The sequence below is a fragment of the Oncorhynchus mykiss genome, chromosome 2 (genome assembly GCF_057628025.1).
Source record: "Oncorhynchus mykiss isolate SJ-2025 chromosome 2, ASM5762802v1, whole genome shotgun sequence".
NCBI lineage: Eukaryota > Metazoa > Chordata > Actinopteri > Salmoniformes > Salmonidae > Oncorhynchus > Oncorhynchus mykiss.
The window spans coordinates 17,934,951-17,960,442 of NC_143023.1; the positions used below are offsets into that span (position 1 = coordinate 17,934,951).

General features: G+C 41.5%; 1 protein-coding gene across 1 annotated transcript; it reads left to right on the forward strand.

Moving 5' to 3' along the window:
- Nucleotides 1-937: 937 nt before the first annotated feature.
- On the forward strand, nucleotides 938-25,042 carry LOC118938256 (uncharacterized). The gene is made up of 6 exons (XM_036940705.2): nucleotides 938-1,788; nucleotides 15,457-18,133; nucleotides 18,460-18,617; nucleotides 19,844-19,906; nucleotides 20,105-20,287; nucleotides 20,388-25,042. The coding sequence occupies exons 2-6, from the start codon at nucleotides 17,370-17,372 to the stop codon at nucleotides 21,608-21,610; spliced, it is 2,391 nt and encodes a 796-aa protein (XP_036796600.1). The 5' UTR covers nucleotides 938-1,788; nucleotides 15,457-17,369; the 3' UTR covers nucleotides 21,611-25,042.
- The last annotated feature ends 450 nt before the right edge of the window (nucleotides 25,043-25,492 follow it).

Below are 25,492 nucleotides of genomic sequence, written 5' to 3' on the forward strand. Positions count from 1 at the left end.
GGAGTATGATGTGCTTTGTCGAAAATAAATGAACATAGTCATTATTCTATGAAATCTAATGAAACACATACAAAAAAATACCTTTATGTGTTATGCACACTACATGGAATTAGGGATTCAAACTTACTTACTTCTTTGAAGACATCAGCGTCATCACATTTAAAAATTGTAGGCCTATCCGTCATGGTTGACAGATTCACTCACGCGCATCATCAGTGTTCTGGCTTTGGATTGCTCCTGTCCTCTTCCCCCACCCCGTTTTCATCCTTTCATAATTGCCACCAACATAATTACACAGTTGCTGTGGCAACCGTTGGTGCACCCCTCTCTCTCTCTTTCGCTCTCTCTCGCTCTCTCTTTTAATACCGACATACACCAAAAAGATAGTGAGAGACTGTATCAAGGCAGAAAAATATCAAAGGCCCCCATTTTGATGTATTTTTACACATTATCATCTGATGACCAGCAGCATTATGATGACTGATGGCTGTCATGTTTTTCTTCTAACACCTGTGACACTGTAGAGCAGCAGGGCTGGACTACCTCATTTTGGGCCCCGGGGCCCCTACCTCCAGGGGGTTTTGTCATGAGGCTGTGAGAAAATGTTGCAGTTTTAAAGCTAATTCCATGCAATTATACACATTTTGTCATGGGGCAAAGTTAAAAATGTGCTGTTTATAGTTTATCTCATGCTATTCTTCACATTTGACCATGAGGCTGAGAGAAAAATGTCCACTTTTAAAGCTAATTTCCTGCTATTCTACACATTTTGGCATTATGCTGAGAGTAAACTTTGCAGTTTTTAAGCTGATTTCCTGAAATTCTACACACTTTGCCATTGCTTATGACGTGTTCATATGCTATCTTGGGGGCCCCCTGGAAGTCGGGGGCCCCGTGGCACGTTTGCCGTACATAATGGTCCATAATCCGGCTCTGCATAGCAGTTGCAGTGCATCATTGAGAAGGATAGCTCATGTCTTCTGTATACATTCTTTCTGGTATTGGAACCAATCGTATTGGAAGCATAATCACTTCCTTAAGCCAATTACAGACCATCATGGATGGGTTGGAATTCAGCATCCGAAAGCCCTGGAGAGAACTCTCATCAACACCAGTTCGAGCGACCAATGGGAGCGCACTTGAGCTTTGCGGACCTTAGTGAGACCAGTCGCACAATCCCATAGGCATTTTATGATCGGGGTCGGTCGGAATTTCTGACTGAACTCTTATATCAGCCTGGAATAAATGGAACGTAAATTTGCAGAGGAAAAATGTGTAGTTTAATTCAGGAAAAAAAATCTGGCGACCTTCCTTTTGCCGGTGTGATATACCTATTGTGCTGCACTTGCTTGCTATAGTGAGTTTCGTAGGATAGCTAGATTTGCGTTTTCTGGTACGGATTTTTTTTACCAGACAATTATATGTGCAACACATGGAATTTATGCACATCGTTTAGTTACAAAATGTATTTCACCGGGAAAAGTTAGACAATATTTCCATAAACTTGCCATTGCTATTCTAATAATAGTTTATTCCATCGATAGAGTCAACTAAAAGAGTTTAGCTCAGGCTAGTAAAAATAAATAGTGCAGATATGTCATATTGTCGACGGATATGCTGGTACACAACACTGGGCAGCAGTTTATCGACCACAAAATGAGGAGGGTTTGTCACAATAGTCTTCCTTCAACAGTTTATAAGACAGTCGTTATTGCCTAACCAGAGCGAATTTATCGCAGCAATCCAGTGCGCACGGTCTCCCCGGCTGTTATCCGGCAGAACGCGCAGGTAAGTCATGGCAATATATGAACCTTTTTTGATGCAGGAACATCATTAAACAAATGCTCAGTAATAGTTTAAATTGTCTTCGTGTTTCTCGTTACCTCGGGTTCCAGATATGGCACAAAGTGATTTGCTATCAATATGGATAAATATAGGATACAGCAATAAAGCGTATTGATTTGAAAGCTGCGCCACAGAAATCAATTTATCACACAAACACGCTTGTAAGACGCAGCTGATACACATTGACACAGTTTTTATACATTGATACTTCATATGTGATTAGACTACACACACGCCTCCAGTCAGTGTATACACACTCGGGTTATTATACACCCACGCACGCTTAATGATACATGCAAGTCATACCTCCGTAACCCACATGCAATAATGTATGCGTGCAGTGGCTGAGCTACAAGTTGTTAACCTGTAAAAGATATTGATGTGCCGGAATCCATTCATACACAGACCGGTTACAGCCAGATATGGGTACACAAGCAGCTGCAGGTTCATTGCGCAGTTAAACTCACTATGGGCATTTCAGATTTACGTCTGTTTGCACTAGGCTACTTCTTCTCTGCTGGCCTTTTATCAGAACTAAACCCATTTTTTTGTGCAGTGTGCATATTAGACTCTATTGTTGTTCAATATGGAATATGAAAGGAATGTTGTCCAAATGTGAGCATTTAACATTTTGCTCTTCACAGGGTGTGGAGATATTTCCCTCTCCACACCCGGATTGGATCAAAGCCACCTGAAACCAATGAGTCATGATGGACAAGTTTTGTTAACATCTTCTTCACACTATAGTATCGTAAATCAATAAGCAAGATGCTGTTGCTGTGATACAATGGCATGCAGGATTAGTCCTGTGTGTTTGTTCTGAATAAGTTTAGTGTCATGTCATGATGTCCTTCCTTCAGTGGACATGGAACTCATGGATACATCTTTCTGATCTGCACAGCACTGAGTGTTTTGTCCTTCACTTTTTATTCTCTCACTCCCTCCCTCCTTTCCTCTCATCCTTTAGCATGCAACAATGTATGTGAGGCAGCCTTGCCTCTGCCCCCACTCCTCATGCAACTGCAGTGCTTCTAGTCAGGAAGAGACATAACTATAGAGACATCTATAGAGAGACATCTATAGAGAGGAATCTAACTTACAATGTTACAGTATAAACTCAGTGGCCAGTTTAAGGTACACCCATCTAGTACTGTGTCGGACCTCCTTTGTCTCCAGAACAGCCTGAATTCTTTGGATCATGGAAACGTTGCTCAATTGGTGTCATGGGACCTAACGTGTACCAGGAAATCATTCCCCACACCATTATACCACCGCTACCAGCCTGTCCATGCAGGATGGGGCCATGGACTCTTGCTGCTTACGCCAAATCCTGACTCTGCCATCAGCATGACGCAACAGGAACTGGGATTCGTTGGACCAGCCAAAGTTTTCCCGATCCTCAATTGTCCAGTGCTGTTGATCATGTGCCCACTGGAGCCGCTTCTTCTTCTTCTTGTTTTTTTGCTGATAGGAGTGGAACCCGGTGTGGTCGTCAGCTGCAATAGCCAATCTGTGACAAGGACCAATGAGTTGTGCGTTCCAAGATGCCATTCTGCACACCATTGTTGTACTGTGCCGTCATTTGCCTGTTTGTGGCCTACCTGTTGCACGATTCTTGCCATTCTTCTTCGACCTCTCATCAGCAAGCTGTTTTCGCCCACAGGATTGTCACTTACTGGATGCTTTTTGTTTGTCGCAACATTCTCGGTAAACCCTAGACTGTCGTGGGTGAAAGCCCAGGAGGCCGGCTGTTTCTGAGACACTCGAAACCGCGCGCCTGGCACTGAATATCATACCATGCTTAAGTTGCTAATTTTGCCCATTCTAACGTTCTATCGAACAGTAACTGAATGCCTCAATGCCTGTCTGACTGCTTTATATAGCACGCCACTACCATGTGATTCAATCTGTAGTGGCAAACTATTTTCGTAAACTGCCCACTGATTGTATAGTAGTAACTATACAGATATAACAATAGAGACTAACTTACAGTATTTAGTGGTAACTATAGAGATATAACCATAGAGATATCTAACTTGTGATGTTACAGCATATAGTGGTAACTATAGAGTTATAACTATAGAGACTAACTTTAGGTGTTACAGTTTATAGCAGTAACTATAGATATATAGCTATAGAGATATCTAACTTACAGTATTTAGTGGTAACTATAGAGATATAACCATAGAGATATCTAACTTAAGATGTTACAGTATATAGTGGTAAATATAGAGTTCTAACTATAGAGACATCTAACTTCTGATGTTACAGTATATAGTGGTACCTATAGAGATATAACTATAGAGCTATAACTATAGAGATATAACTATAGAGATATCTAACTTACGATGTTACAGCATATAGTGGGAACTATACAGATATAACTATAAAGAATAACTTACAGTATATAGTGGTAACTATAGAGATATAACTATAGAGCTATAACTATAGAGATATAACTATAGAGATATCTAACTTAAGATGTTACAGTATATAGTGGGGACTATAGAGATATAACTATAGAGATATCTAACTTAAGATGTTACAGTATATAGTAGTAACTGTACAGATATAACGATAGAGACAAACTTACAGTATATAGTAGTAACTATAGAGATACAACTATAGAGACGTCTAACTTCTAATGTTACGGTATATAGTTGTAATTATAGAGATATAACTATAGAGACATCTAACTTATGATGTTGCAGAATATAGTGGTAACTATAGAGATATCTAATTTACTATGTTAAAGCATATAGTGGTAACTATAGAGTTATATCTATAGAGACTAACTTTAGATGTTACAGTTTATAACAGTAACTATAGAGATATAACTATAGAGATATCTAACTTATGATGTTACAGCATATAGTGGTAACTATAGAGTTATAACTATAGAGACTAACTTTAGGTGTTACAGTTTATAGCAGTAACTATAGATATATAGCTATAGAGATATCTAACTTACAGTATATAGTGGTAACTATAGAGATACAACTATAGAGATATCTAACTTACGATGTTACAGTATATAGTGGTAACTATAGAGATATAACTATAGAGATGTCTAACGATGTTAAAGCATATAGTGGTCTCTGTAGACATATCTAACTTCTGATGTAACATCATTATGTGGTAACTATAGAGATAGAACTGTAGAGACTAACTTACAGTATATAGTGTTAACTATAGAGATATAACTATAGAGATATCTAACTTCTGATGTTACAGCATGTAGTGGTAACTATCGACATCTAACTTAGGATGTTAATGCATATAGTGGTAACTATAGAGATATAACTATAAAGATATCTAACATCTGATGTTACAGCATATAGTGGTAACTATAGAGATATAACTTTAGAGATATCTAACTTATGAGGCTGTAGCATGTAAGGGTTATTATACAGATTTAACTATAGAGACATAACTACAGGGACATCTAATTTCTGATGTTACAGTATATAGTGGTAACTATAGAGATATAACTATAGAGACATCTAACTTCTGATGTTACAGTATATAGTGGTAACTATAGAGATACAACTATAGAGACATCTAACTTCTGATGTTACAGTACATGGTGGTAACTATAGAGATATATAACTTACGATTTCACAGTATGTAGTGGTAAGTATAGAGATATAACTATAGAGACTAACTTTCACTATATAGTGTAACTATGGAGATATAACTATAGAGACATCTAACTTCTGATGTTATAGTATATAGTGGTAACTATAGAGATATAACTATAGAGATATCTAACTTCTGATGTTACAGTATATAGTGGTAACTATAGAGATATAACTATAGAGACATTTCACTTCTGATGTTACAGTATAAAGGAGTAACTATAGAGATATAACTATAGAGACTTACTTACAGTATATAGTGGTAACTATGGAGATATAACTATAGAGATATCTAACTTCTGATGTTACAGTATAAAGGAGTAACCATAGAGATATAACTATAGAGACTTACTTACAGTATATAGTGGTAACTATGGAGGTTTAACTATAGAGATATCTAACTTCTGATGTTACAGTATATAGTGGTACCTATAGAGATATAACTATAGAGATATCTAACTTCTGATTTTACAGTATAGAGTGGTCCTATGGAGATATAACTATAGAGACTATCTTACAGTATATAGTGGTGACTATAGAGATATAATTATAGACATATCTAACTTCTGATTTTACAGTATATAGTGGTACCTATAGAGATATAGCTATAGAGACTATCTTCCAGTATATAGTGGTGACTATAGAGATATAACTAAAGAGACTAATTTACGATGTTACAGTCGTGGTAACTGTAGAGATATAGCTATAGCTTACTTACAGTATACAGTGGCAAATATAGAGATTTAACTATAAAGACATCTAAAATCTGATGTTACAGTATATAGTGGTAACTATAGAGATATAACTACAGTGACGTCTAACGATGTTACCACATATGGTGGTAACTATGGAGATATCATACTTCTGATTTTACAGCATGTAGTTGTAACTATAGAGATTTAACTATAGAGATATCTAAGTTCTGATGTTACAGTATATAGTGGTAACTATAGAGATATAACTATAGAGACATTTCACTTCTGATGTTACAGTATAAAGGAGTAACTATAGAGATATAACTATAGAGACTTACTTACAGTATATAGTGGTAACAATGGAGATTTAACTATAGAGATATCTAACTTCTGATGTTAGAGTATAAAGGAGTAACCATAGAGATATAACTATAGAGACTTACTTACAGTATATAGTGGTAACTATGGAGGTTTAACTATAGAGATATCTAACTTCTGATGTTACAGTATATAGTGGTACCTATAGAGATATAACTATAGAGACATCTAACTTACGATGTTACAGTATATAGTGGTACTTATAGAGATATAACTATAGAGACGTCTATAACTTATGAAGCCGTAGCATGTAATGGTTACTATACAGATTTAACTATAGAGACATCTAAATTACGATGCCATAGTACATAGTGGTAACTATAGAGATATAACTATAGAGACATTTAACTTACAATGTTACAGTATATAGTGGTAACTATAGAGATATAACTATAGAGATATCTAACTTCTGATGTTACAGTATATAGTGGTAACTATAGAGATATAACTACAGAGACATCTAACTTACAATGTTACAGTATATAGTGGTAACTATAGAGATATAACTATAGATACATTTAACTTTCGATGTTACAGTCGTGGTAACTGTAGAGATATAGCTATAGCTTACTTACAGTATACAGTGGCCCGTTCCAAGATGGCGTAGCAGTCAGACGTCTTTGTCCTGTCGTGTCCCTTGTATATATCGTTTTACATATTTTTCGTCACATATCCTTTAAAATATTTTGCTAATCCTCAACATCTAAATATTCTCCTGCAACCCGCCTCACCCAATGTGGCGTGGATCTGCTTTTTTTTCCCTAAAGTATTTATATTTACTTCGGATCTGGAATCCCTCAACTGAAGCTATCCAGCTAATTACCAGCTATCAGTCAGCAAACCGTTACCAGCGGTCATCAGCTAACCTTCAGCTCGGAAAGCTCTCGTCAGTTCGAACAACGTGACTCTAACCAGAGCATAACGGACCTGTTATTTTTATCCCCGGATTCCTACCGCAAACTGAACATTTTCATCTGGATCTTCACAACTAGCTAACCGCAATCCCGGATGACTACTCCCGGCTAGCCTTTCCATCCCAGAGCAAGCATAAATTAGCTTGAAGCTAGCCCGGCCAGCTCCTGTGCTACCACCGAAGTATACTCCTGGGCCACCACCGAAGTATACTCCTGGGCTACAATATCCGGACCCCTTCTACAGCCAGTATGGGAGATGGAACCCCGCAGATCCCCTACGACTGGAATACCTACATAATCTGCCTGAGAACTCCCAACAGGCCCCTCAGGCGACGCCCGCTGAAGGCCCATTATGCTAACCAGCTAGGCCTGCTAGCTACCGAGAGCTACTTGGAATCCTACTAATTCCACGACTGGTCTATCAACGTCACCGCACGAAGAGGCAAAAGCAGACTTACCCCCATCGCGACGTCCCCCAAAGGCTAACTTTCTAGCCCCTGCTATCTGCTTGCTTGCTAACCCGGCCGGCTAACTGCCAGCTTGCCAGCCCAGTCTGCTAACTGCTAGCCCTTGCTAACTGCTTGCTTGCTTACCCGGTCTGCTAACTGCTAGCCCCTGCTAACTGCTTGCTAACCCGGCCTGCTAACTGCTAGCTTGCCCCGGTCTACTAACTGCTAGTTTCCGGCCCCGGCCTGCTAACTGCTAGCTTACCTGCCCGGTCTGTAACTGCTAGCCCATGCTAACTGCTTGCTTGCTAACCCGGCCTGCTAACTGCTAGCTTGCCCCGGTCTACTAGCTGCTAGCTTGTTTAGCCCCGGCCTACTAACTGTTAGCTTGTTAGCATCGGCCTGCTAACTGTCTGAATCGCTGTGTCCCCAGCCAGCCCAACCCCTCGCTGGAGCCATATGTTCACTTGGCTACGCATGTCTCTCTCTAATATCAATATGCCTTGTCCATTACTGTCCTGGTTAGTGATTACTGTCTTATTTTACTGTAGAGCCTCTAGCCCTGCTTAATATGCCTTAACCAACCATGTTGTTCCACCTCCTACATATGCGATGACATCACCTGGTTTAAACATCTCTAGAAACTATATCTCTCTCTTCATTACTCAATGCCTAGGTTTATCTCCAATGTACTCACATCCTACCTTACCTTTGTCTGTACACTATGCCTTGAATCTATGCTATCGTGCCCAGAAACCTGCTCCTTTTACTCTCTGTTTTGAACGTGCTAGACGGCCAGTTCGTATAGTCTTTAGCCATACCCTTATCCTACTTCTCCTCTATTCCTCTGGTGATGTGGAGGTTAATCCAGGTCCTGCAGTGCCTAGCTCCACTCCCACCCCACAGGTGCTCTCATTTGTTGACTTCTGTAAACGTAAAAGCCTTGGTTTCATGCATGTTAACATTAGAAGCCTACTCGCTAAGTTTGTTTTACTCACTGCTTTAGCACACTTTGCCAACCCAGATGTCTTAGCCGTGTCTGAATCCTGGCTTAGGAAAACCACCAAAAACCTTGAAATTTCCATTCCTAAATATAACGTTTTCCGCCAAGATAGAACTGCCAAAGGGGGCGGTATTGCAATCTACTGCAGAGATAGCCTGCAGAGTTCTGTATTACTATCTAAGTCTCTACCCAAACAATTTGAGCTTCTACTTCTAAAAATGCACCTTTCCAGAAACAAGTCTCTCACTGTTGCCACTTGCTATAGACCTCCCTCTGCCTCCAGCTGTGCCCTCGATACCATATGTGAATTGATTTCTCCCCATCTATCTTCTGAGCTCGTGCTACTAGGTGACCTAAACTGGGACATGCTTAACACCCCGGCCATCCTACAAACTAAGCTTGATGCCCTCAATCTCACACAAATTATCAATGAACCTACCAGGTTCAACCCCAAATCAGTAAACATGGGCACCCTCATAGATGTCATCCTAACTAACTCGCCCTCCAAATACACCTCTGCTGTTTTCAATCAAGATCTCAGCGATCACTGCCTCATTGCCTGCATCTGTAATGGGTCTGCAACCAAACGACCACCCCTCATCACTGTCAAACGCTCCCTGAAACATTTCTGCGAGCAGGCCTTTCTAATCGACCTGGCCGGGGTATCCTGGAATGGCATTGCTGGCTATTCTTTAAAAGTGCCTTCCTCACCATCTTAAATAAGCATGCCCCTCTCATAAAAAGGTTGAACTAGGAATAGATATAGTCCTTGGTTCACTCCAGACCTGTCTGCCCTTGACCAGCTCAAAAACATCCTGTGGTGTTCTGCATTAGCATCGAATAGCCCCCGTGATATTCAACTTTTCAGAGAAGTTAGGAACAAATATACACAGGCAGTTAGAAAAGCTAAGGCAAGCTTTTTCAAACAGAAATTTGCATCCTGTAGTACTAACTCAAAAAAGTTCTGGGACAATGTAAAGTCCATGGAGAATAAGAGCACCTCATCCCAGCTGCCCACTGCTCTGAGGCTAGGAAACACTGTCACCACCGATAAATCCACTATAATTGAGAATTTCAATAAGCATTTCTCTACGGCTGGCCATGCTTTCCACATCGCTACCCCTACCCCGGTCAACTACCCGGCACCCTCCACAGCAACCCGCCAAAGCCCCCACCATTTTTCCTTTACCAAATCCAGATAGCTGATGTTCTGAAAGAGCTGCAAAATCTGGACCTCTACAAATCAGCCGGGCTAGACAATCTGGACCCTCTCTTTCTAAAAATATCTGCCGAAATTGTTGCAACCCATATTACTAGCCTGTTCAACGTCTCTTTCGTATCATCTGAGATTCCCAAAGATTGGAAAGCTGCTGCGGACATCCCCCTCTTCAAAGGGGGTGACACTCTAGACCCAAACTGCTACAGACCTATATCTATCCTACCCTATCTTTCTAAGGTCTTCGAAAGCCAAGTTACCAAACAGATTACTGACCATTTTGAATCCCATCATACCTTCTCCGCTATGCAATCTGTTTTCAGAGCTGGTCATGGGTGCACCTCAGCCACGCTCAAGGTTCTAAAGGACATCATAACCTCCATCAATAAGAGACATTACTGTGCAGCCGTATTCATCGACCTGGCCAAGGCTTTCGACTCTGTCAATCACAACATTCTTATTGGCAGACTCGACAGCCTTGGTTTCTCAAATGATTGCCTCGCCTGGTTTACCAACTACTTCTCTGATAGAGTTCAGTGTGTCAAATCGGAGGGACTGTTGTCCGGTCCTCTGACAGTCTCTATGGGTGTGCCACAGGGTTCAATTCTCGGGCCGACTCTCTTTTCTGTATACATCTATGATGTTGCTCTTGCTGCTGGTGATTCTCTGATCCACCTCTACGCAGACGACACCATTCTGTATACTTCTGGTCCCACCTTGGACAATGTGTTAACTAACCTCCAGACGAGCTTCTATGCCATACAACTCTCCTTCCGTGGCCTCCAACTGCTCTTAAACGCAAATAAAACTAAATGCTTGCTATTCAATCGATCACTGCCCGCACCTGCCCGCCCGTCCAGCATCACTACTCTGGACGGCTCTGACTTAGAATACGTGGACAACTACAAATACCTGGGTGTCTGGTTAGACTGTAAACTCTCCTTCCAGACTCACATTAAGCATCTACAATCCAAAATTAAATCTAGAATCTGCGTCCTGTATCGCAACAAAGCATCCTTCACTCATGCTGCCAAACATACCCCTAAAACTGACCATCCTACCGATCCTCGACTTCGGTGATGTCATCTATAAAATAGCCTCCAACACTCTACTCAACAAACTGGATGCAGTCTATCACAGTGCCATCCATTTTGTCACCAAAGCCCCATACACTACCCACCATTGCGACCTGTACACTCTCGTTGGTTGGCCCTCGCTTCATACTCGTCGCCAAATCCACTGGCTACAGGTTATCTACAAGTCTCTGCTAGGTATAGCCCCGCCTTATCTCAGCTCACTGGTCACCATAGCAGCACCCACTCGTAGCACGCAGATATATCTCACTGGTCACCCCCAAAGCCAATTCCTCCTTTGGTCGTCTTTCCTTCCAGTTCTCTGCTGCCCATGACTGGAACGAATTGCAAAAATCTCTGAAGCTGGAGACTCACATCTCCCTCACTAGCTTTAAGCACCAGCTGTCAGAGCAGCTTACATGCACCTGTGCACTCACTGCACCTGTACATAGACCATTTGTAAACAGCCCATCTATCTACCTACCTCATCCCCACACTGGTATTTATTTATTTTGCTCCTTTGCACCCCAGTATCTCTACTTGCACATTCATCTTCTGCCAATGTACCATTCCAGTGTTTAATTGCTATATTGTAGTTACTTCGCCACCATGGCCTATTTATTTCCTTAACTTACCTCATTTGCACTCACTGTATATAGACTTTTTGTTTTCTTTTGTTCTACTGTAATATTGACTGTATGTTTTGTTTACTCCATGTGTAACTCTGTGTTGTTGTATGTGTCGAATTGCTACGCTTTATCTTGGCCAGGTCGCAGTTGCAAATGAGAACTAGTTCTCAACTAGCCTACATGGTTAAATAAAGGTGAAATAAAAAATAAAAAATAAAATAAAAAACAGTATATTGTGGTAACTATAGAAATATAACTATAGAGATATCTAACTTCTGATGTTACAGTATATAATGGTAACTATAGAGATATAATCTATAGAGATATCTAACTTCTGATGTTACAGCATATAATGGTAACTATAGAGATATAACTATAGAGATATCTAACTTCTGATGTTACAGTATATAGTGGTAACTATAGAGATATAACAATAGAGATATCTAACTTCTGATGTTACAGTATATAGTGGTAACTATAGAGATATAACTATAGAGATATCTAACTTCTGATGTTACAGTATATAGTGGTAACTATAGAGATATAACTATAGATACATTTAACTTACGGTGTTACAGTATATTGTGGTAACTATAGAGATATAACTATAGATACATTTCACTTCTGATGTTACAGTATATAGTGGTAACTATAGAGATATAACTATAGAGACTAACTTTCAGTATATAGTGGTACCTATAGAGATATAACTATAGCGACATCTAACTTCTGATGTTACAGTATATAGTGGTACCTATAGAGATATAACTATAGAGACTAACTTACAGTATATAGTGGTAACTATGGAGATTTAACTATAGAGATATCTAACTTCTGATGTTACAGTATATAGTGGTACCTATAGAGAGACTAACTTACAGTATATAGTGGTAACTATGGAGATTTAACTATAGAGATATCTAACTTCTGATGTTACAGTATATAGTGGTACCTATAGAGATATAACTATAGAGATATCTAACTTCTGATGTTACAGTATATAGTGGTAACTATAGAGATATAACTATAGAGACTAACTTTCAGTATATAGTGGTACCTATAGAGATATAACTATAGAGACATTTATCTTCTGATGTTACAGTATATAGTGGTAACTATAGAGATATAACTATAGAGACATTTATCTTCTGATGTTACAGTATATAGTGGTAACTATGGAGATTTAACTATAGAGATATCTAACTTCTGATGTTACAGTATATAGTGGTAACTATAGAGATATAACTACAGAGACATCTAACTTCTGATGTTTCAGTATATAGTGGTAACTATAGAGATATAACTATAGAGACATTTATCTTCTGATGTTACAGTATATAGTGGTAACTATGGATATATAACTATAGAGATATCTAACTTCTGATGTTACAGTATATAGTGGTAACTATAGATATAGAACTATACAGATATAACTATAGAGATATCTAACTTCTGATGTTACAGTATATAGTGGTAACTATAGATATAGAACTATACAGATATAACTATAGAGACTATCTTACAGTATATAGTGGGAACTATAGAGATATAACTATAGAGATATAACTATAGAGACTACCTTACAGTATATAGTGGTAACTATAGAGATATAACTATAGAGACTACCTTACAGTATATAGTGGTAACTATAGAGATATAACTATAGAGATATAACTATAGAGACTACCTTACAGTATATAGTGGTAACTATAGAGATATAACTATAGAGACTACCTTACAGTATATAGTGGTAACTATAGATATAGAACTATAGAGATATAACTATAGAGACTACCTTACAGTATATAGTGGTAACTATAGAGATATAACTATAGAGATATAACTATAGAGACTACCTTACAGTATATAGTGGTAACTATAGAGATATAACTATAGAGACTACCTTACAGTATACGGTGGTAACTATAGATATAGAACTATAGAGATATCTCATTTCTTATGTTACAGCATATGTCATTTTTACATTTTTACTTGTAGGTGTGTTAGGATACTGGTGATACATTACAGGAATTATAACTGCACGATGTTTCACTCTAATTTGCGTCTTTAGTCGTGACAAGTCTTTTGGATTCGTTTTTCCTGCTGGAAAATGCAGGTTGGGATGCCTTTTCATGAGAATAGATGTTGTTAGTGGAAGTGACAAGGAATGTGGTGATGGAGATAGAACAATGTATAGATAGAGGATGAAATGGAAGATATTATGGTATCATGGACTACCAGTGATGATGGAGGTAGAAGTTTCAGAATTGGCTAATAGGTGTAGATTGGACTATACCTCATTTTCTCTCTCTCTCTCTCCATCTATCTCTCTCTCTTACACACAGACAGAGCTGCAGTGCTATTCTAAGAGAGTTAGCTGCCTCAACCCACGCACCAAATCTGAGAAAGAGAGAGGAAGGGAGAACGAGGGAGATGGGAGAAAGGAGAGAGCGAGAGGAATGAAAGGAGAGAGGGATAGACTACAGAAAGGTTCAGAATGCCTGTAGAGTATACTGCAGTCACACACACACACACACACAAACACACACACACACACACACACACACACACACACTATCTCTCTGACTGACGTACATGCTGCCACTTCAACAACAGCATTAACAGTGTTCATTGTGCAGATATCAGATCTTGCAAATGCAAGTGAAAGGACATCCAAATCACTCTCTTCCATCATATTTCATGCTAGTTGTGTCACCCTATCTTGTTATGTTGTTTGGGTTGTGCATTTGTGGGTCTGTCTAACTGTGATGTGCTGTGCTGTGCGGTGTTATATTGGTAAGTGCTGGGAGAAATGTACTTGATTCTGTGCCACCCACACACCGCCCTCCCACTCACGACCGTCTCTGCGTCTATACCTCTGGCTCTTCCCGCTCCCCACCAACTCTCTCTGCTCATTTAAATCCCGACCCTACATTTATCACCCTGCTCTCTCTCTCTCTCTGTTTCACTCTTTCTTTCACTCCCTCTCTCATCTGCTTTTCAGGAGCTGATGCTCCTGCAAAAGGCAGACACACTAACACACAGACACACCTAGCATACCTACATGCACTCACACCGTGAAGGAGTAGCTTTGTATGCATGGATTTATTGTGTATTTATTTATATAGTATCCTAAACTGTCAATGAATTATCACATCCTTCCAGTTAATTGATCTTTATTCATCAGCTCAACCCTTACCTGTTGGTTTGAACGTTAGAATGAGTGACATGCCCCTTTAATTGTGTGAGCTGACTGCGTTCAAGCTTTGTTAATTAGCTGATTGCACTTGCACACACCTGTGGCCTGCTGCCTGAAGCACTTCAGTTTGTTTAAATGGAGGATGGTGTTCTGTGTGTGAGTGGGACTGCTGGGATGTCTGCAAGTTTTTAATAAAACTACACTATTTATTACAATATCACTATCTCTGTCTCATCAATGTGAGGGCCAGCTATCTCACACACGCATAACAGCACACAAATTCAGGTGCATATGACTGGCTGCCCTGCACACACACACACACACACACACACACACACACACACACACAACAGCTCACAAATTCAGGGGGGGGGGCTTGAAGTCCATTCTCCTAATCAATTCTTTTTGTGTTCCATACAGGATCCACAAATCTGTGAAGACATTCCAGGCCTGATCCCCTTTTTCCAAATCTGAAGACGATACAGGAAATCAAGCAGAACTTTCAGGGAATAGAAGAGTTCTTTATAAAAACTTGGAACAACAGTGAGAACTGCTGGTTGTATTCTCCATTGTTTTTATTCACATGTATTGAAACAAGTAGAGCCATCAGTGATTTCAGCAGCCCCCCTGCCTCCCCTATCCATGCCTACATGCTCAGCAACAGATAAGAACTGTTTTGATAATTGTATGTAATTATAATTTGTGTGGGAGACGGAGCTGTCTCTGTCTATTATCACCTGTAACCTCAGACACAATAACTCCACGCATTTACATATTTCTCTCCAAAAATGCTTTTCTTTCAGTTTTAGGACCAAATCAGGAATAATCAGAGTTATTGAAGGAATGGCACATGTGAACTACAATGTGCTATTCAGTCCTCAACCATCATAATGAGACACAACTGAATTCAATCTGTAGAGTTACGTCTAAACCTCAAGCTCTTTTCCTTGTATATTCTATACTAGACCATACATACTAAGTTTGTACATCTAAAAACAGAGGTACCCATCCAGCCACTAGCTGTCTATTTGATATAATACGATTTGTCGTACCGTTTTATACTTTCTCCTCATTTGTGGTATTCACTGTCCTCTGTCCTTAATGTAGGGCGCTGGCTCTGTAGCCTTCAGCCCAATCAGAGGAACAGCAAGTGCCTATGCATTTTAGATAAGACCATAAAACATTTAAGTAAATAAGTGGCCAATGCATTATGTAGTTAGTGACCTGTGATGTTTATATGCCTGGAAGCGCAATGTCCTGCTTTACAGTCACACAGTATGTTTACACTACGCCACAGCCAATCAGTGCCCTGACCCGTCAAGAACCACAACCTCTCCAACTGCCATTCAAATGGTCCTCAACATCTAAAAGCACAGGAACACAAATGATTTAGATTTATTTAGCATGAGATTTATTTAGTACACATCTTTTATTTAGCATAATATTGAAACATTTACACATTTATATGTAGAGATTTTTCTACTTTTTCAGAGAATATTAGTTTACAGGTTGAGTCTAAGTGCAAACTTGGAATGTATCCAGCGCCAAAACGACATGATTGAATCATTAACGGTTTACATTTTAGGATTAATGTTTACAGAGGACTGTTGCCCTTAAAACACAGGCCTACGTGTCATTTTCTGACATATTATTTTACAAGTGCCATAACCGAAAGGAAATGTATAAAATTGCCATAACTCATTGAGGAAGCTTACTTCTTGTCTTCAGCTAAACAAAGCTCAACGTGTTCAGGAATACGTCATGGTGAAGGTAAAAACCCTCTGTTTGACCTTTCATCCAAGGAGATTCCATCTATTTTTGTATTTTTGCATGTGAATGTTATAACCTCAAACTAACTTCACATGATTCATAGCTAGGTTTTGTATAGTAGATAGATTCTAGAACTAGGAGAAGAAATAGACGATCTGGGTTTGATCAAGATCATCATTTTCAATTTACCCTTGTTTACTCTGTGAGGCTTACACAGATCTGATTTTACTGTAATGGTGTGCAGAATATTATCACAGAAGATGTTGAAGATAAGAGTAACAGAATGAAAGCCATGTAAATACCTCTGTCACCAATGGTTGACACTAACAACTGGTTGACACTCATGACTTCCATCTCTTAAAGCATATCTAGAATTAATTCACGAAGTTCATCAGACATATTCATTATTAAATTGAGATATTTTGAAACTATGAGTACCAAACAACTCATACCTGATACCTAAATGTTTCAAATAGTGTTTTAGTGGTTTAATTCTGAAAAAAGGACAGCATTGTAACAGCGTTGAGTCGACAACAGAAAATAGAGCTCTTAGTCATGTAAAGATGACGCCCACCACCAATCTCCACGTCTTCGCCGTCTCCCTCCTCTCTCTCCTTGCTGCCCCACTTACCACAGCTGAGGACAGCTCCCCCTCTCCCTCTCCCCTACGTATCGACCCCCGGACTCGCCAGGGGGGCTCCACCGACCCCCCTCAGTCCGCCCCCAGCCCCCCTCTCCTCCTCCTGACCATCCATGCCAACCTCCGCCCCGCTGCCCTCCGGGGCAGGCCCAAAGCTCCAGAGAAACTTCCAGAATCCCCTGGGGTTCTGGAGACCCCTCCCCGACCCCTGGCCCAGATCATGTTCCCCAAGAACGTGACGTCTGCGGCAGCGGGAGCCCTGGCTCCGCCGTTGGGCACGGCCCAGGTGGCTCCTCCTCCCCGCACACTGGTGGACGTGGACGTGTGCCATGGTTACTATGATGTCATGGGCCAGTTGGACAGCACCTTCAATTGTTCCAAGGACAGCTTCATCTACTGCTGTGGCAGCTGCCACTACCGCTTCTGCTGCCCCGACCCCACCCGTCGTTTGGAGCAGAGCAGCTGTACCAACTACGACTCCCCGGATTGGGCCAAGACCCCGCCACCAAACGCCATACTCCTGGATGATGATGAGCCGGAACTGGACCCTCTGCAGCCTCTGAGCCACAACACAGGCTTTGTGATTGGAGGTGTCATTGTGTTTATGGTAGCGGTTGCCGTGGGGATTAAGATAATGTTCAACAAGGTGTCGCAGCAGGCCAACAACGGAGAGATCAACATGCCAAGGTGAGGGGAGGGGTCAATCAGTCACAGACCAGACAGATGAACAGACAGAGAGTAAGACAGACAGACAGTCACACAGACAGATAGACAGATGGACAGTCAGACAGACAAACACAGATTCTTTAATCATTTCATAATGTTGTTATAACATGTTTATAGCATGTTTCATTCATAAGATCAGACAAGATATGATATCGTTAATGCCGGGGGGGGGGGGGGGGGGGGGGGGGGACGACTGTTATTACTCCAGGCAATAAAACACATTTTACACCACCTAATGACTTATACTTTTACATTTTTGACATTCTCTTTTTGGTTTCTCCTCTCAGAGCGCTGGTGGACATGTTGCGTCACCAGTCCAGTCCAGTGCAGCAGGATGAGAGGAACAACAGCGTGGCTCTGTGCGGTTCAGGGGAGGGACAGGGTACGCTGGGCAGACCTCCCAAAAACCTCTACGCTCCTGGCCTGCCCAGCAAGGACAACAGACGTGAGTGGCCAGGGGAGCATTCAGTTGGAACAAACATGAAACATGTTTTTTAAATGAAAAGGGGAAATGAGGACAAGCTCTAATAGTACACTTCTGTTTCAAAGTCGTTTCTCCTGTTTTGTGCTGTTGTTGGGCTTTAGGCTTATTTCAAACTGTCTTGTAAGAAAGGGGAAGGAGTAAAATGGATTAGATTAGATGAGGTTATTAGTCACATGCACAGTGTTGCCGATGTAATCGCAGGGCTCAGTGAAATACTTATGATCCGAGCTCCAACAGCGCAGGTCAAAAAAAGACAAGTGAATGAGACAATAATACAAATAATATTACAACTGTAGCAATGATAATGTCTATTGGGGGAAGGGGCAGGGTAAGTGTTATTGGGAGGGGGTAGAATATCCATAGGGGGAAAAGCAAGGGGGAGGGAGTAGGTAGCTCCCTAGTGGCTATTCAGCAGCCTGATGGTTGGTGGTAGAACCTATTGGCCAGTCTGACAGTTTTTGCCATGATACTCCTATACTGCCAGTGTCTGAGCGATGGAAGCAGGGAGAACAGGCCATGATGGCTTGGGTGCCATGAGGTCCCTGATGATCTTCTTGGCCTTCCTGCGACGCCTGGTGTTGTAGGTGTCCTGGAGGGCAGGCAGTGAGCACCTAATGGCTCGTTTGGCTGAGCGTACCACCCTCTGTAGAGCCTTGCAGTCAGCGGCGGTGGAGTTGCCGTACCAGGATGCAATGCAGACCGACAGTAGTCTCTCAATGGTGCTCCTGTAAAACACTGTGAGGGCCCTCGGAGACAGGACAAATGTATTCAGCCTCCTGAGGTAGAAGAGTCGCTGCTGTGCCTTCTTTACTACGGTGTCCCTGTGGTTTGACCATTTAATCTCATCGGAGATGTGTATGTCGAGGAACTTGGAAGTTTTCGAAGAGGGACAGTTATGTGTATTTGAAACACAGTGCAATTACCTGGTCGATTCCCACAGGCCCAATAAATGATAAGTGAGTGAGCGTGTAAAGGGGAATTGGCCCAGGTAATGTAAAAGAGGATGGATGCCTTGATCTTAATATGGTTAATAAACCATGAAGCTAGAAATCACCTGATAACATCCACAATTGAGCACATCATACAGTGTATCCCTCTGCTGTCTCACTCACGTACACACACATCATGTATACACATTATGTATACACTGTTGCTCCACAGCTGATGACTGTTTGTTTGTTTTGCAGTGGGGAATATTCAACACAATTTTATCCATTCAGGAACCAGTCCCAATCACACTGCTACCATCGGTAAGTCAACTGGTGGTGTAAATGGTTGGTTCCAGCGACATACTGTAATGTATGGATCTGGTGCCCTTCCATGTTTTACAGTTTTTCACAATAATGTCTTAGATGTCAATGATACCAACCTGGTTAGATAAAGGTTGTCCAAAAAACAACAATTAAGAAACAAACACACCATAACATAGCTGTCTTTTGACCCCTCAGAACACGCCCGTATGAACAACACCCAGCTGGCGGCAGGAGGCACTCTTCTGTCCAGCAAACACAACAATACTAAAGAGCAGCCCTCCTTCCACCACTCCCTCCACAACCTGGCACAGCTCCCCCCATCCTACGAGAACGCCACCAAGCCAGAGCTCAACAGATACTCCTCGCTCAAACGCCTGGGTGAGTAGTGTACCACGTAGCAACATAGAGATAGACCCCGTTACACAGAAAACAATAGCTCTGTGACTTATGTGTTTCACTATTCCTCTTCTGATTCCAGAGAAGAGTGGTCTTGATGAATATTCATCGGGCTACTGCACCACCAAGAGGCGTCCCCACACGGCCCAGCCCGCTCTCCAGTCCTCCAGTCACCACATCCCCTGTGGCGGAGACTACAACACCATGGGTGGGAGGGGCACCCTCCCTCGCCACGCCCCCCGCCCCTGGATTCAACCCACCGGCCTACCTCCCGTCTCCCCCACGGTCAACCCCTACCCCCTGGACCCAACCGAGCAGCACTACAACCTCAACTACGACACCCTGTCTAAGCCTGCCAGGAAGGTCATGTCGCAGGACCAGCTGCTCAACATGGGGGACGTCCCCGGGAACACTGGGACCCTCTCCAGGATGTCCAAGAACCAGCAGCACCAGTACTACAAAGCCATGGCTGCTGCTACTAAGAACTCCAACACCCAGACCCTGACAAGGAAGCCCCAGGATCGACCCCAGGAGCGGCCTCAGTCCAACACCCAGACCCTGACAAGGAAGCCCCAGGATCGACCCCAGGAGCGGCCTCAGTCCAACACCCAGACCCTGACAAGGAAGCCCCAGGATCGACCCCAGGAGAGGCCTCAGTCCAACACGCAGACCCTGACACGGAAGCCCAAGGATCGACCCCAGGAGAGGCCTCAGTCCAACAACCAGACCCTGACGAGGAAGCCCAAGGATTGGCCCCAGGAGCGTCCCCAGGATCGCCTACTCATGTCCCCAGATCACCTGGAGGAGAGCATGGGTAGGGGTGTCGGAGGGATGGGAGTGGGTGTGCAGGATCCATACGCCCATGGAGGCGGGGGAGGCATGGTCCCCACTCTCCCCCGGGGTGGTCTCACCCCTCAGCAGAAAGCCCAGTCCCAGCAGAATGTATGTGCCACGCCCTCCCTGGACCGCCACCACATGATCAAGATGAACTCTCACCCCACCTCGGGGAGGGAGCAGGAGAGAAGCCAGGGCATGACAGGGCATATGAGTGGAGGCATGGGGGGCTGGGGTGGTAGCGAGATGCCCGGGGCGGGGGTTGTCATGGGAACAGGGACGCTAGGGGGCCACAGCGCCAAGAGGATGGCTTTCGCTGCCAAGAGGCAGAACACTATCGAGCAGTTACACTTTATACCAGGAGGGGGCGACGGAGGAGCGGGAGGAGGAAGTAGAGGAGGAGGAAGTGGAGGAGGAGGGGGAGGCAGTCAGGGCATCAGGACAGGCAGTAAGAATGAGGTGACAGTGTGAGGGGCACCAGGTAGAAATTGCCATCAACTGCAGATCTAGGATCAGATTATCTCACCCCTAAACCCACCCTTAACCATTAGGGGGATGAACAAATATCTGACTCTGTATCAGTGGTTAGGGCAAATTCTACCTACTGTGTGTGTGGTCTTCATGAAGAGAGTAGACATTTGAGAATAGGAAGGGTAGAGAAGGAAATATGGTGAATCAATCTGTACATATAGGGAGATGAAGGACTTGCTTAGAGGTCAAAATGGTAGAGGAACGGAATTATCCTGCCATTTTTATATATGTGATACATCAGCCATATTTCATATCTAATGTGCCATATTACCATACACTGAATCCATGAATAACTGAAAAAAAACGTGGGAGAAATTAGATAGCTAGGACTTAGTTAAGGAACTGGTTTGTTCATGCATAACCTTGTGTTTTATATCAAATGTTTAACAGAATAAAGAAACTTTTGAGCCATATTAGAAAGGAGGGACCAAGATAATACATCTAAGTATGAGAGAGAGAGAAGAGTGGTGTACGGCCAGACTGTGTACTTCAGTGTTACATAGAAAAACAGGTTACACTTGTATCAAAGGATGCTATTTTCCTCATGAAGCATTGAACTGATGATCTTCATGACCTATGATGTGGAATGTCGGATTATGTAGGGTTTTGAATCCGGGGAGTGGTGTACGAGTGAGCCCGCCTCATTGTGACGCAGGAAAACAGAGCTGTCGATTGTTGCTTCTTGTGTGAATGAGTGAGTGACATTGGGAAAATTGCTTCCATACATTCTCTAGTTGCCCCCAGTAACTGATCTGAGGTCAGTTTTGCATCCCACCACCGCCTAATAGTTATGCTCAGCATTTGGGGAGGTTGAGTTGATCCTAAATCTGTGCCTAAGTGCAACTTCTACCTGGAGCTCCCCTGTGACCCACCTGTCTTCATAAGGACAACCAAATCTGATTGAGCCATGAGTCACTATGTTTGACGAGGAACTTCTGAGTTGATCAGCCTACCAATAGGAGGATTAGCTACTGCAACTACAGGGTATTTTCTTTCATAGAGCACAACAAGTACAGTATGATGCAGGTGTTGCACTTCATAATACGACTGACCTTCAAAGCCATGCATTGGGATACAAATAAAATACCAGAGAAAGCACGTCTGACAATCACCATTTTATTAATCTAAACCAGTGGAGAACTGACACAAGCCAACATTTCTACAGGACAATACAAATGATTGACTTCAGAGCAAGCCAAAGTGTATGTGTCTAGGGAATTGACTGTAACAAGGCAGTGGACTATAATGCATACTGTAGGACGACTCCAATGATGAAGCAGTCAGATATGAGGGTGAGACTCAGAAGAGACTTGGTTGGCTAGGATGCCCTTTATCAGAAGAGGACCTTGCTCGTTCGTAGTAACACACTCCAACCGTTCTCCATTAGGTAGAAATGTCATAATATCAATAATAATGCTTAATATTAAGGGCTATCCTATCCTACATGTGTGGCTTTGGACCATATAATACAGCATATTAATGCTTTCACTTAATTTGTGGTGTTGATATTGTCACTGACGTGTGAGTACTAATGTCCTGTAGATGCCTGGAGTCAAACTTGTAAAAAAAAACATGAGCAGTTTTTTCCCAGCCCAGCTCAAAGAGGGAAACACTAAGACAGAAACGTTTTTGCACAATCCCCTGATATTTGCACCAGATAAAGACAGACATATTTTGTATCACATCTTAGTGGTTTACATTCAGCAAAAAAGGACACTCAGTCACTGGTGATGCGCGGGGCTGTGTTTGATAAACTTAAGGGACTTCAGAAAATGAACAGACTTGTATTCGACTAAGAGGGAAGTATAACTGTATATATATATCATCTACAGTATACAAAGTGTCTCATATTGCTTACAAATGGACAGAAGAAAAAAATCTGACATAATTCAGGAGATAAAATGACTGACATGTTGATACAGATTTTCTTTTGACAATCTTCCTATACACAATGGTAACTTACCCAGTGAGCAAAATGGTATCTTTTAGACGTCCATGGACGTCGGCGTCAGACGGTGTTCACTGGGTAGTCCGTGTCGGTTATTGTCATGATTACAACAAGTGTTATTATTAATGATTATTATAATTGTTGTTATAATTAATGGTTATCTTATAGTAATGATGTTGGTGTTATTTTTCTTAGTGAGATTTGAAGTGTTTACATGTTTTTAGATACCTATCTTTCTCATGACATTTTGTTTGTTTTTGTTACATCTGAACACAAAATGGGGATTCAAACTAACACTGTCTAATCTTGATGCATGTCAACTCCATGGCTTGGTAATGCATTGACAACATGCCTGAATACAGGGCTTTATTACAGTATGTTTTGAGACAAAGGCCCAATTACAAACCTCTCCCTAGTCCCTTTCCCTAGATGGAGCCTTCTATCTAGACTATTTGAAAATATTGCATAGGTATTAGCAAAAGTTGTGTTGGTTCCACGTGTTGGGGGTGGATTGATTACACTCACCGTTCACAAGGTCATACAATATTGATAGGGACTAGGGAGGGGAAAGTTCTGGGTTTGGGACCAAATTGAAACACTTGCTAACACCACAGCCTAACCCAATAAAACCCAAAGGGTTAACACATGATGTCACAATGTATGTGTTTACATTAATGTCTTAAACACAGGTAGGTAAAAAAGGGTATAACAGTAACTACCTGAATGTTCAGTAACAGTGTATTTTTTCAGGGAATTAGGACAGCTAACCTAGTTTTAGATTTGTATTCAAGTCACAGAAAGTCTGTAGCAATGTCTGTACTATCGCCACAAGCCATAACCATTGAAACAGTCATTACATACACTTCTGCCATTATTTCATACATGGTAAACCTTTTTTTGTGTAAGTATATTGTATTTTGTATAGCTAGTACAATCAGAATATTCTAATGGGTTGTGGCTCTCTTATATAACATATTAATTTGAGGCTTCAACAAATTATATGTGAGTATTTAGTGGAATGTACAGTGACCACCCAAATGCTTAACATTTAACATATTTCTATATAGCCTATTATGTGGCAACAGGGATATTTTTGATGAGTAATGACACATAACACATGTAATAAATAGATGGTGAATAAAATAAGACACAAAGAGATGAATGAATAGGTGTGTTTCGATACCATCATTAATTCATTTAAACATATATAGAACGAGGAAGGATAAATCTAAATCTAGATTTGTATGAGATTATATAGATTTGTATGGGATGATATTTACAAGTGAACTTCATGAATGTTTTCATGACTATTATTAATTTTAATATACAAAGGCCTACTTTTAATTTCTCCAATGCATTTTGATCCCCTTGGATGCAGCAGTGATCAAACACTACATTTGTAAAATAAAGTTGGTGGAAAAGGTTGTCAGACTTGTTTCTTTCATCAGGGTCTTACTCAAGTACTGATGAAATTGTATGATATTAGTAGTGATAAACTAGCCATCCTACTCAACTATTCTCATATGAAGTGACTTTACTGACAGGTAAGATTGAATAAATGTTAGACATTCTGTGGGAAGTTGTTCCTAAATCTACAGTAGACTACAACTACATCACTAGCTAATATGGCAACCACCCCCCTGGAGAGCGACTGTCCTGCAAGCTTTAATTTCAACAAAATTATAACGGTTCCCCAGGACCTTAATTAACTGAATCAGGTATGTTACCACGGGTTTGGAGCAAAAGCATGCACCAATAGCCTTCAGGGGTTACCCCTGATCCAGGTATACATTACCATTTCAATGAAACCCAACATTTGCATGACAAAGCCTGCACCCCGCACGTGCCAGAATGACAAGCAAGTATGTCCAAAC

Excerpts from the sequence above, each read along its gene's own strand:
- LOC118938256 (XM_036940705.2), top strand. The coding sequence starts at position 17,370 with ATGACGCCCACCACCAATCTCCACGTCTTCGCCGTCTCCCTCCTCTCT. Across the intron at positions 18,134-18,459 it reads GGAGAGATCAACATGCCAAG|AGCGCTGGTGGACATGTTGC; the intron begins GTGAGGGGAGGG and ends TTCTCCTCTCAG. Across the intron at positions 20,288-20,387 it reads CTCCTCGCTCAAACGCCTGG|AGAAGAGTGGTCTTGATGAA; the intron begins GTGAGTAGTGTA and ends TTCTGATTCCAG.